Here is a 14,664-nt window from a genome sequence, read left to right on the forward strand (position 1 = left end):
TTGCAAAGCATTAGATACAGATGCTTGAGATGCTTGTTCCTGAATCTTTTAACTTCAGAAGAAAGGGTCTGTTGATTTTTTTTTAAAGAAAAGGCCTCAAACTTCCACCAAAACCTGGTTTTTTCAAGAAGTTTGAATGAACTGGATGATTTCAGAAAAAGATGAATTAATTTTCTTCTTCTCTTTTGTTTTTCCACAGAAGCAAGCTATGCAAATAGCACCAGAATTCCTCTTCCTGGTGACAGCCCAGCACTCCAGCCGAACAACACAGCACCTACCAAGCAAACTGTGCTATCTTGGCAAGCTGCAGTTGATGCTGCTAGACAAGCTAAGGCTGCCCAAGGCATGAGCACCACCCCAGCTCAACCTGTAGGATCTCTGTCCCAAAGAAAGCGTCAGCAATATGCCAAGAGCAAAAAACAGGGTAATACATCCAATAGTCGGCCAGCCCGTGCTCTTTTCTGTCTATCCCTCAATAACCCACTCCGAAGAGCCTGCATTAGTATAGTAGAATGGAAGTATCCTTTCACTGGGAGTTTGTTTTATCTCCTGTTCTTTGAGGATTTGAACTTCATATCAGAAAGACACACTTGGGCTCACTCTCTAGAATGGAAGGAATTCAGTACTTTTTAGTGGGTTTTTTAAGAGCAACATCAATCAACCTGGGCAAACTGCAAGTTAGCATGAATAAATTGTGATCAAAGAAAGGCCTTCCTTTTTGAAGATATGGCCAGGATGTTGATCAATTCATATACTTTAGATCTTTCTCTCCCATGGCTGAGACTGGCTGTGGGATCTTTCAAGGGAGATAATATGCTTGATGATTAAGGTCTCCCTCAGTGAGGAGGTAGTGCAATAGCGAGAAAATATAGGGGTATATTTCTTATTGAAAGAACCATTCCTTTTTGACAATACAGGACATTTCTGAATTTGTCACTTCTGGTCAATGGGACTGAGCAAGTGATAGCTGGGTAGCTTTAGCCACGTCTGATTGAAACTGATTTATTGGACCCATTTCAGTTGGATTTCAGGCCTAAGTAGAGCACAGAGACTGCGTAGTCACCTTTATTGAGAGAGTGTGACAAGGGTAATATGCCTTTTCTTCTGATCCTGGAGGCTTTGGCATTTTTTCATACCATTGACTCTGGTATCTGTGACTGCTTTTGGGAGCTGATGGTGTTATTGTACAGTTTTTATTCTATCCCTCATGCTTCTTAACATCCATATGAAGCTGCTAGAAGTGATTGCAAGAAAGTGTAGGGCTGGGTGCCAGGCAGGCTACCTGTTTCCATTTTTATCATATATCCAAGGCTCTGTTGGGTTCATGCCTGGGACCAAATTACAGACTAGGACAACCATAATAGACAAATGTGGAATGAAGGCAAGACAGAAGATTTGAGGGTATGGATGATATCTTAGCTGCACTAGGCGATATTTCTTCTCCTTGAAGAAATAATATGCTATTGGAAGTGCTGATTTTCCTTGGCAGAGTATGACAGCATCTTTTGCCAGACTGAAATCATATTGTCCTTAAAGTGTTTATTGCAGGTACTGACTGGCCACCCTTGACTAGGACAAGGGCTTTCTCAATGATAGAATCATCAGTATGGAGTTCATGACCCACAGAAGTCTAAAATCCTCCATATCTGCTTTCTTTTAAGAGTCTAAAAACTTATTTCCACTCATTTTTTAAAAAAATATTTAATTAATTTTGGATTTTTTAAAGTGTTGTTTCAATCTTTATCGTTTGCTGCCATGGTAGACTTACTAGAATGTGTGGGTTATAAATATGATAAATTACCCTTCCCTTCCTAATTAAGTTCAGCCCAGTATCAGCCGTTCCAAGCTAATGTTTCTTATGTCCAATGACCTGGCAGTAAGTCCCATTAAATAAGCGGTAATTACTTCATAGAAGAAGTGCAAATAATACAATGTATGTTTCTAATTTCATTTAAATTAATGTATGCATTCAGTCAGTGTTGAGTTTTCAGTGGAATTTTATGCATGAATTGCATCTTTCATAAAATATCCGTGATTTTTTCTTATTGGACATAGCTTTTTCTTAGATTGTTCTCCCTTAAAAACTGACCACTTTGTGCATATGTAAAATTGATGTACACAAATTGGATTAGATACAAAAATTCTATAGAAGAAGGAGCATTTCCATCAGTGGAATGGAATTTTTGGATTTAACCCAATGTACTTTATAGTTATTATAGTTGGATACTGTTTCAACTGAGACAGCATTTACTGGGCATATTTTGAGGACAATCAGCATTTACTTATTTACGTCATTGTATGCTGCCCAATCCCATAGATCAGGGGTTTGCAACCTGGACAACTTTAAGACTTGTGGACTTCAGCTCCCAGAATTCCTCAGCCAGCATAGCTGGCTGAGGAATTCCTGGAGCTGAAGTCCACAAGTCTTAAAGTTGTCAAGGTTGCAGACTCCTGCCATAGATTCTAGGAGGCTAATAATCTGATCATAAAATGAATCATCCTTCTAAAAGAAACCCCCCCCCCAAATATACTCTCAGTATTTCAGAATTAGAATGAAAACCAGAACATCCATATAATTTGCTACCTCTATGCTCTCTGGATTGCAAGGCTAGCAGTGAATGCTACTAAGATTATCCCAAGTTGCATGAAGGTTTCTTAAAGTGACAGGAACACCCCTCACTCAAAGAAGTATTGATTACTGCTCAAATCCAACTTCCTAGCACTTCATGGGAGATGTTAACCAACCATAAAGAGCAGTAATCAAATGAAAATCGATGGTCATAATACTATAGATAGTCCTCTCTGCTTCCTCAAGATTGGCAGGCTCAAATCATTCCATATGGCTTCCCAGGATGAAGACTCAGTCATTTCTATTGTTATTATCCAGATGGAGTCCATGTCCTCTTAAATCTGAGTGGTTTTATTGGACAAATGCCCACCAAATTCACTCAATATTTAACTAGAGATTGCAAATAGGGATGGAAGAGCAAATGATGTCATTGCATTGTGACATCATTATGGAAATGATCCAGATTGTATAATTCATATTATTGGTTTTATGACATAATCACAATCTGGGTCATTTCCATGATGATGTCACATGACACAAAGCACATGACATCATTTATTCATCCATTCCTCTTTGCAATTTTCAAAGTATCTGAAGAACTAATTTTAAGAATTTGAAGTCAGGTAACAATATACATCAGGGGTGTCAAACTGCCGGCCCACGGGCCAGATGCATCATGGCAAAACTGCACCCACCCTATTGCTGGCAATGGAAAAAAACCACGATATGTCATGACACGTCACGTGACGTTGCAAGTTTGACGTCCCTGATATACATAATAGAGAAGAGTTGGCTTCTAATTAGTTTGTTGTGATTTTTTTGGGATAAAGTAGTAACCAGAGGTGTTTTTAAGGAGATATGTGGAAAAGGATCAAAGTATCAACTATATATCAATTACACCAAGAGGCTCACTGTCATCATTTTGTCAATGTGTTATGGAGTATGATGGGGGCTGAGTTTGCATCATGATTGCATAAGGCCTTTTTTGTCATTGACAAAAGTGCTGAATCCTGCAGGTGCCTCTGATAGTAAGTGATGTACCTTTGCATCTATTATGCTCATTCTCAGTAATAGAAAAGTTTGATTTAGTATTTGGTATCTCAAAAATAAGTACAGGGTAGTGATTAAATTGTTGAACTAGGGCCAAGGAGATCCATGTTGAAATCTACCCTGAGCCATGAGTATTCTTTGGGTTCTTCATTCTTTCTCAGATGAATCTACCTCATAGATTAGCTGTTGTGAGGGTGAAATGAAAGAATAGTAGAGCAATTTCACTATTATTGGAAACAACCTGATGTCTAATGATTTTGAAGCCTTATCCTGTTGACTGAATCTTTGGTAGGCTGGAAATGAAGATGAGAGATTCTTGCTTTGTACTACCTTTTTCCTGGTTTTTCTTTGATGGGAACTATGGGCACTTAAGTCCAATAAATTTGTGAGTAACTAGGTAGGAATAGCTTGATATAGACATCTCTGGCTTGGTATTATTCTGTTACTTGTATTCGAGTTCCATTAGTACTAGTAACAATGGATAGACGCGGAATAGCAAAATTATTTGAAAACATTTTATAATGATTAAGCATTACTGATTAGATATATATATATGCAAGCTACACTATTTTTTTAAAACTGTACTATGAAAAACGTGATGTGAAGTAATAAGAAACTGAAAGGCCCTAGTGCTCAAAGACAATCTAACACGGGAACATAATTGTCTGTGGAAGTTAGCTGTCACTTTCATCAATCACAAAACAAAATAAAACAATGGGAGCATGCTATTTTAACTTCAGAAAGACATTTCTTGTATATAATGAAAAAAATAATGCAAAATAGTATTATGACAAATATTTATATGTCTATAACTGAATGTTCCTTAACAAGATCTTTAAGACCGTTTGACATATTTATATTACTGGCTATTTTTGCCAATTGTGTGGCCTTAGCTGTTTACATCCCATTTCCAGAAGATGATTCTAATTCAATAAACCATGATTTGGTAAGTAGGATTTTTACCTTTATATTTAAAATGTATTTTAAATATTTTAAAATTTTAAAATTTAATTTTTTAAAATTTGCTCAGGCTCCCCTTAAAAGTTAGAAAGAATTATTTAGTCAGGTGAAAAAAGTGATTCAACATTTAAACATTAAATGTATTACTTTGGTTGTAAGTTCTGATAGGCATCTTCTGGTTTCTGAAACAACAAGATGCATTACCAGGAAAATGGTAATTGGATTTATAGGTGGCTGCTGTTTAATCTTACATGCTGTTTGCTGTGTCAGTGCTCTCTGTTGTTTTATATCTGGCTATCACATGAACTTTTATTTCTCTATTCATTTTGTTTTGATTGCCTCCTTGCTATCAATAGAAAATATTGAATATATTTTCAAGGCAGGAATAATATTCCAGAAAATAACTTATATGTATAATTGCCTTCCTAATCAGATAATCAGAGGTTGGTTACATTAGGAAGAATGCTGTTCCTTTAAAGGAAGTGTGTTAGCAAGAAGATATTCATATAAATAGATGTATGTTAAAATTATAAACTTTGCTCCTGCTAGCAGAAAGTGTTTTCCAAGCATGGAGGATGGTTTCTCATTTAACAGAGAAGGCTTGAAGGAAAACATTTTTTTCCAGAGATTGCATCAGTTTTATGTACATTCATAATATTTTTTATTGAAATAAAAATAAGATAAACTAAGGAAAATATTAAAAATAAAAAAATAAGTGCAAAAAAAGAAAAAGAGGGTAAGGGAAAAGGGAAAATAAATAAAAGACAAATAACAACACACATATAAATTCATTCTAGAACAGGGGCGTCAAACTCTCAATGTCACGTGATGTGTCGCGATGTATCGCAACTTTTTTTCCATTGCCGGCAATGGGGTGGGCGTGGTTTCGCCATGATGCATCCGGCCCACAAGCCGGCAGTTTGACACCCCTGCTCTAGAAGAATTTAAGGATATTTGGGAACAATGTACATTGAACTTACTGTCTGATGCAATAAAAACAGGCTTAAAAGAAGAGATAGAAGACAATGTAATCCAAAAGCAGTCTGTTTGGACATAGATTTAAAATTGACAGGATACGAGGATGATATTGACAAAAGGTTATACAGAACAGGACTTACAAATGAAACTGGATGACGTTTTAATAGTTAAAAGTGACACACAAATAATAAATCAGAAGAGTGACTTTGACTTGGGCAATAGTCTTACTTTGGATTTACAAAAAAATGTGTTATACTTATGAAGGAATTTTTGAGGAAAGGAAAAGAGAGAAGAAATCCGTTTTGGGGATGTTACTAAAAGGAATAATCAAGACCTTGAAAACAAAAGTTAATGAAGTTGATTTATTCTATGAAGGTTAAACTGTCTATGTTCCTTTTTTTAAAGAGCTGTTAATGGGTTTTTCTTGACTAGGACTCAGTGAAGAGACTCTTAAGATTTGTTAGTAGATATGAAATGGGAAGAACAGAGTTTTGTTGTATTTTTTTTTAAAGAAAATGATAATTTATGGTATTAAAATTGAGGGGAGGTGAAAAGAAGATGATAACTTAATTTGTGGGATATCATTTGAAGGGATTAAATATTAATATTTAATGTGTTTCTAGTAGCTCTTAATGGATTTTTTCTTGATTAAGATGGAATGATGAACTTTTAAACTTTTGTTTATAGATATAAGACATAGGAAGGTTTTTCTTCTTTGTGTTTTTAGATAAAATGACATGGTATTGTGTAAAGAAAGAGAAAGAAATACGAAATTGGTTTACTTATTTAAAGTTAATATATGTATATTGTTATTTCTGGTAGCTCTTAATGGAGTTTTGCTGATTCAGATTGAAAGATGAGGCTTTATTTGCCAATAGATAAAATGTGAGATATGGGATGAAGAGATTTTTGGCTGAAATAATTAGATAAAGTGTTGAATTATTGTAAATTTTTGTACTTGTCTTGATGAAAGACGAAGGCATTTTTTCAATGCTGTGTACATTCATATAATATGCTTACAGCCAACTATGATTTCATTGAAATTTTGCCTAGAGATTTCTCAACTCAAGTGTACAGTTGTGAAGTATCTATCCATGGCTTGCTTTTAGGTTGCTGGGTCTTCCAGGTGGAAAATGATAGTTTCTTTTGGTTGCAATGTGCCAGAAAAGAAACATGCAGCTGGTTTTAAGCTCCTCTTTGTGGCTTGGTCCATCGTGAAGAAACCATTGGGCCATTTTCAGTGCTAATCATGGCAAGTGAAAAACAAACCAATTATGACTGATAACTACCATGCACAACTAAGAGCAAAATGGCCATGCTTTTCAACCAAAATTGATACACTGTGCCTAGATAGGTGGTAGTAATCTCCACAGAATTTAATAGGATGTTTTTAATTAGATTTGCATTGTTGTTTGTGATGTAACTGCAAAAGATACCCCAAAGATTTATGGTTTTATGACAAATGCAATTTTTTTAAATATCCTGCACTTATTAAATGAATATAACTACTGGAAATTTTTATCGCTATGCTGGCCTTTCAAAAGTGGCTGCAAAATTAAAGGTGTTAATTTAAAATATTAAAAGCCATATTGCACTGCTGTACCCTTTTGTATGTATGTATAACATTGTGATACTGCTTTCATTATTTGACTCCTCTTGCCCCTCCCCATACCTCTGTGGCTTTTCCCACTATAAATCAAACTGCTGATGTACTATAATGACACCCCCCCATACCTATACCATACCATACCTTACCATACTGCATTGTACAATTTAACATATTAAGAACTAGTTTGGTGTAGTGGTTAAGGCAGACATGTCAAACTCACGACGTCATGTGACGTCGCGTGACGTATCGAAGCTTTTTTCCCATTTCCGGCAATGGGGTGAGCATGGTTTCCTGGTGACACGTCCGGCCCATGGGCCGGCAGTTTGACACCCCTAACAGGCATCAGGCTAGAAACCAGGAAACCATGAGGTCTTGTCCCACCCAAGGCAAAGCCAGCTGGGTGACCTTGGCCCAGTTATTTTCTCTCAGCCTTAGGAAGGACAAAAGGGCAAACCACATCTGAAAAACCTCAGAAATTGGACACAACCGAACAGAAGGAAAAAAATGACAATATTACCATATTATGAGTATGGCAATACTTTGTAAGAAGGATTCCATTTGTGTGTAATTATACCAAGAATTCTAATGCTGCAGAGTTATTTCATATTCTCTTGCTTTGGATTCAGTCATGATCCTGAGACAATGGAAGTAACCATGAATATTCAGTGATCAAAAATCTGTGATGTGGCACTAATTCAAAGACTTGTCCTAGAAGCATGTGACACGACTATATCTATTATACAATGAATTGTTTCTGGAAAGCCTTCATTTTCGAATGCCTTCTGTATCATGTGGTAACTTTTATGTAGAAGATAATTGAAAACAGAGAGGATTTAAAGTAAAGCTGCAGCAGTTTAAATGACCATTTAAAACCAGCCATCTAATGGTCTGATTTGATGCCATAGTGGTCATCCAGATTTGGGAGCTCAGAATTGGAGAAGGAGGCACATTATTGTTACTTTAAATATAGATATTTGAATAATTCTTAACAAGTTGATAGTCATGTTTTGTTGATTGTATTGCTGCTTTCTGGAGATTCTGTCTCTCTGTCTATTTATCTATCTACCTAGCTACAATGTAACTATTATACATCTGATTCCTACATCATTTAACTGTAATATTGTGTGACAACATTTTATTATAGCATAAGCCTTTGAGAACTGCCACCTTTTTCTTGGGATGCATAAAGTCATATGCAGATAAAACCTGATAATACTGCATGAGTGTAGTGACAGCACTTCATTATATTCACAAATGCTTAATGCAGTAATACATTCATGGAGCAGGGAGACTGTATTATTTGCAATGTGGACAAGTACAGATCTCTATGGATGTTAAATACTTGCAAGAAGCATTTAAACCTTGATACAACAGTAATGGGCCTTATTCAAGATGACAATGACGGTGCTTACCGCAAGGAGGTTGAGGACTTGGTGAACTGGTGAAAGGAGAACAGCCTAGTTTTAAACATTGGAAAAACCAAAGAGATCATTGTCGATTTCAGAAAAGGCAGGCACAGCCACACTCCTCTGTGCATTAATGATTCACTTGTGGAGATGGTTACCAGCATCAAATTCCTGGGTGTGTAGCTAACGAGTAGGCAGGCTTGGTTGCTCATCAGCGAGACACTGGTGAAGCGGGCACAACCTGCATTTTCTGAGTCACATGAGAAAAGCACATCTTCCCTCCCCTGTCCTTATCACTTTCTACAGAGGGACAATTGAGAGCATCCTATCATACAGCATCACAGTCTGGTTTGGAAGCATCACTGCTTCAGACAGGAAGGCGGTGCAGAGAGTGGTGAGGATGGTTGAAAAGATTATTGGCAGTTCCCTCCCTTCCATCCAGGGCATAGCATACAAGCACTGCTTGAGCAGAGTCTGCAAGATTGTCTGGGACACTACACATCCTCTTCACGACCTGTTTTCCTTCTGGGAGGAGGCTTCGTGGTAGAACATCCAGTTTTGTTCCATACAATATTAACCTTGTGAACTCTAAAACTTCCTCCTTCCGTTATGTATTCAAGATGGGCAGCGATTAATATTTATGTGTTACTTATATGTAAGGGTGTAAATCTATACATATGTTGTATATAGTATGTTTAAATGTGTGTTATGTATGTGTACAGTTTGAGAGCAAACAACTAAATTTCATTTTTAATGTGTGCCATTGTGCCCACAGTAAAAAATGGCAATAAAGGTTATCTATTATCTAAACAAAGAAGTAGTATTCAGAAATTTCTGACAGGCAGTTTTAATTCTCATATCAAAGTCTGAGAGGTGTATATAGGGAATGGCTGGTTTTAAATAGCCAGTAGAAAATAATGGTTTGATTTATTGAAAAATAATCTGTGTATATTTTTGTACAAAGAAGACACTATTGAAAAGCCATTTAAAACGGTTACCTGTTTTATTAGAAAATGCTGTATATGTACAGTAATTTGAGGGTGAACCTTCATCCTCATCCTACACCCGAGTTACAGATATTCGCCACTACTACATACAGTAGTTTGGTATGTTTTATACAAGTTCATTTCTTCAGGATATTACAAAACTTCCAGAAACGAAAACTTGTAAAAGAACATTCTGTTGGATCAATTATCTGACCTAAAGGATTAATTTGTTTTAAAACTTTAGGACTCAGATTTAGTTTCAGATTTCTACTTTGCTCTCGGTTCATTGAGAAGCCTATATAAGTAACAAGTATTGTTGTTGGTGTGAGTGGGATAGGTCATTTTAAAGAACATTTAGATTTCATATACAGTATATGTCTTCTAAGCAAAGAGTAAGGTTCTTTTTTTTCTATCTGAGGGTTTATTTCTTTCACACAGGCTTTCAGCTCTTAAAATCTTTTGTTTTAATTAATTCAGAATTACATTGCTTTCCTGGAAGCAGCAAATGTGAGTTCTGTTTAATTTGTACATATATATATATATTTAACATAGATATAAATGCTGTATATGAACACAGATGCAGATATATGTTTCATATTGTACTTTGCTTGTACACATAAAATACTATCATGAGTATCACCAAGGTAGCAAGTGTGGTGTGGTGAACCAAGACTTTTTTTTTGGTATCTATGGGACATCTACCAAAGAGGCAGAGGTTGCTCACTTTACTAAAGAATATTCATTTTTATTCATATCGGATTCTTAGGTGGCTTATACTAAACTTTAAAATTTAATCTGTGTTCCATAAAGGCAATCAATCCAGAAGGGGATATAAAGGAAGTCAATGAATTGTACAATTTCTTTTAAAAAAACACACAGGGAAGGTTAGATTAATCAAATTACATGCATACAGTAGTGTGAATGGCACTGGTAATGTTTATAACTGAAATCTACCATCTACCATCCGTTCCAAAATGACAATCCTGTTTTTATCTAATACCGTGAAGGTCAGTTTTTCTTTCTAGTGAATTCTGTTAGTTATTTGCTGATAGATATTTCAGGAGAAGCAGTTTGAGTATCTATGATCTGTTCTCTTCTATAGTTGTTTGTCTGACATTACATTCCATAAAATTAATAAATAATATGAAATCTGTGTAAGAAGGCTGCAGTGGGGGGTTTTAAATAAAACCCAGCTGGTGCTACTGTGACATTGCTGGAAGACAAAAAAAAGTCAGCCTGTAATATTGACAGTTTCAAGGTGATGGGTTTTTTTAAAAAAAGGGAATCATTTAAAAAAAAACAAATGAAGAAAGAAGAAAGGTGAAGAAGGCAGGCAGGCCACAAAGACCAAGGAGCCACTTTGGAAGGACTCTTCCCTCCTTCCCAACCGAGCCATTTCTACCCACCAGTCTGTGGGAAAGATCCGCCAACTTTTAATGTAAAAATTTAGGTGCTGGACGAAGAGCAGGCTCCAATTCACTTTTTAGCTGCAGAAACTCACAGACAATTTTTCTCTTTCAGCTTTAGGGATATTGTGGGGATAAAAGGAAGGGAGATTCCTATGTAAACCATCTTAAACTCCTGGAGAAAACTAATAACAAATCTAATAAATGAAGAAGAGTCCAGGTTCCAACCCTTCATTACTTGTGCTTTAATCCAAGTAACTGATCACAAGAATAGCAATTTCTATTGGTTTTTCTTCAGTCTCATTATACGTAATAGTATATTATTATATATTAGTTACCTTGTTTTAGGTGATACGTATTTTTATTTCATACATTGTCATATTTTATATTTATACTTGCACAGTTAATTAACATACTATTATAGTAGAGCAGGGGTGTCAAACTGCTGGCCCGTGGACCGCTTTCATCATACCGAAGCCGCGCCCACCCCATTGCCGGCAATGCAAAAAGAGTCTTGATATGTCGCGACACGTCACGTGATGTGGCGACTTTGACACCCGTGTAATAGAGTGTGTTAAAACTTTTATTATGGAGACTGTCGTGTTAGTATTTACTCTCATTTGAGCTTACTTTCATGCTGCATATTTTTAAATTTTGTTGGTGATTGAGTGAATAAGCATTACTGTTACTTAACAAATATGTTTAATGGGAATAAAAACAGTAATAAAGGCAGGATAACAAATTAATAAATAAATACATAAATATAAAGCATTTTGGTACTTTTTAAAAAAATCTCCCTGAAAACAGAGAGAGAAATAATTGTAATGAATAAATAGATAACCAACCAACCAGAAGAAGAATTGCTGTGTGAAAATGCTGTATATTTTGTTAGGAATCTTTAGCCCCCTTTTCAAAATAATTAGTTTGTGAAACTTTGTGTATTCCAGAAATACTTAATACCGTACATTAGATCTGGTTTCTAAAAAATTATGATATTAGAAAATACAAAAACTAAAATTAGACTTGTAATACTGTACAAGTATTGCAATTTTAAACTCCTTTTTCTAGTAAAGACTTTAGTTCAAGTGATTTTTGCTTGTGCTAGTCAGGGAAACAAGATATTTCAGGGTTTTATTTTCCTCTTTGATCTCCCTCATGGATAGACCAAGAAACTATTAGTAATCTTTTATTACAACATAATTTGAAAATCAGTAGTCTTTAAATGTGAGTAAGCTTTCTATGATGAACACAAATTGTCATCATCATCATCATCATCATCATCATCATCATCATCATCATCATCACAGCCACCACTATCATCATCATCTTGATTTTTATAAGATTTCAGAAAGTTAATATTCGATCCCACACATTTCACTTTGTACCTGCCTGAATTTTGGCACAATGCCATGTCACAGTTCTGTTGAGAATTGTTCCTTTCTCTCTTTCTTTGTACAATCCAGATAAGAATACAATGAATCTAATGACTGTTGCTTCTTAATTTTAATTATGAACATTGTTGATAGTATTTTCCTTTCTGTTTTTATGTCGTTTGGCTTTCTTCCCAGATACTGCTTAGCTCTATTATTTTAGTGAATGCCTCTTCTTATCTCTCTTTGTGCTTCTCACTCTAGGTTCTTTCTTGACTTCTTTTAAGACTTATTATTTCTCCCTTCTGTTCTGCTTTGAAGTGATAGCTTTGTTTCTTGGAATCTACAATGATAGGGAACATGAATTTTGATTCTTCAGGAGGGATTACAGCTATAATTGCTGCTGCATTATGGTGTTGAGGTATATGCTGATTATAGCAAAAGAAATTTTTGGAATAGTGATATATAATATACAGAATGATCCTTTTCATTATACACAGAATGATCTTTTTCCATTATATACAGAATGATCTTTTTTCATTATTTGATGGAGGTATTATTTTTCAAAGAAAATCAGTTTAAGAAACCATTCCATTCAGTTCAGGATGTTGGGGATTTGATATTGATACTAGTGAGGACAGGCAGTCTTGAATTTCAACTTCCATCCTTGACATGGCCAATGTTTACGAATGATGAGAGCTGTAGTCCTGCACCATACATTGCCTGTACATACAGTATTCGCTTGAGATTCTGAAATAAGAAACAGCAGTTCAAATCCCTGTTCATAAAATCCTAGAAGAGTTTACGCAAATCTCACCCTAACTTTAGAGTTTTGCTATGACGATCAACTTCTGCTAAGACAACTTGCAAAGAAAATCTGTGCACATTATATTAATGTGAAATGTGTTGATAATGATGAACACTTTTTTGTTGTGCTTTCTGTCTCCTTGGGCTGTTTCAATATGTACTATGTTAAGAAGAAGAAGAAGAAGAAGACGAAGAAGAAGAAGAAGAAGAAGAAGAAGAAGAAGAAGAAGAAGAAGAAGAAGAAGAAGAAGAAGAAGAAGAAGAAGAAGAAGAAGAAGAAGAAGAAGAAGAAGAAGAAGAAGAAGAAGAAGAAGAAGTAGTAGTAGTAGTAGTAGTAGTAGTAGTAGTAGTAATGATATGCAAAGTGGAAAATTATAAATGGAGATACTATCATCAGGACCTGGCCCTTCTGAAGTTCATAGAAGAGGCAGGGTGATTCCATAGTAAAGATTATCTGGAAATACTCTTGATAATAATGTGAGTTAAAATGCAGTTCTGTACATGCCTAAAAACTAAATTCTGTCGAGTTTAGTAAGGTTTGCTTCCCAGTAATATAGATTAAATGCCAACCTAGGAATTGTGTACATTGCTGTTACAGTTTATTGTTTTTATGACAGTTACTAAATAAATACAGTAAAGAAAAAAAAATAAAGTAGGATTTTTTACTCTTATTAAAATAAACAAACTATATCTATATTGCACAATGAACTTCGCATAACTGCATCACTATATATTTATATTATATTCCGGATCATTTTGGAATTGGGCACCACCAAAGGTGATTTAAATAAATACACATGCATATTTTTTCATATTATCTGAATGTTTTTCATATAGAGCAGCTTTGATTGTAGGAAAGAAACACTCCATCAAAGATATAATAATTTGCTAAAGGATAGGCACCGATTTTAGGCTCGGAGTCACTAGGAGTTAGACAGCATATACATTTAATACATTATTCATGTTATTATTTCAATCCAAATAAAGATTTGAACAGGGAATGTAGAACAAGTTATCTTGGTTATAACTTCTGGGCAATATCAAAACATTCATTTCTTGCCATTTTTTGACCAGGTTCCAAATACAATATATTTGTTCCAGTGTTTAGATATGCATATATTCCATAAAATTATAAAATAAAACCTGAAGCAGCTCCCTATCAGTGCATAATAAGACAACACTGTTAGTCAGAATGGCAATAAATAGGTGTTAATTAAACTGATTCTTCAAAATATCATAACTTTTTTCAGAAACAAAAAAAGCCTTCTATTTTGCACAGGTCAGTTTTGAAAATAGATGGTTACTTCTCCAAAATAACTGAAAATAATTGAGATGCATGGTCATCAAGTATATTTTATCTCGGACAAGTTTAGGTACTAGAAGATTTCACTGTATCAGAGGAAAGTAAATATACTGTAAGAAAACTTTTGATTCCATCAGGCAGATGTTTTAGTGAAATGTGCTTCTCCTGTATCTGCATCAAGTTCCACTGTTGGTTTCTTTTGCTATCCATCATTTCCCAC

General features: G+C 35.1%; 1 protein-coding gene across 1 annotated transcript in view; it reads left to right on the top strand.

Annotated features, from left to right (window-relative positions):
* Positions 1–330: 330 nt before the first annotated feature.
* CACNA1D (calcium voltage-gated channel subunit alpha1 D) overlaps positions 331–14,664 on the top strand; it is a 226,580-nt gene continuing 212,246 nt past the window's right edge. Inside the window, exons 1-2 of the mRNA XM_015816206.1 lie at positions 331–518; positions 4,460–4,565. Coding sequence (XP_015671692.1) covers positions 346–518; positions 4,460–4,565 — 279 coding nt within the window. The 5' untranslated portion in view covers positions 331–345. The remainder of the gene's footprint in view (positions 519–4,459; positions 4,566–14,664) is intronic.

Source organism: Protobothrops mucrosquamatus, unplaced genomic scaffold (assembly GCF_001527695.2).
Source record: "Protobothrops mucrosquamatus isolate PMUCROS unplaced genomic scaffold, P.Mucros_1.0 scaffold414, whole genome shotgun sequence".
Taxonomy (NCBI): domain Eukaryota; kingdom Metazoa; phylum Chordata; class Lepidosauria; order Squamata; family Viperidae; genus Protobothrops; species Protobothrops mucrosquamatus.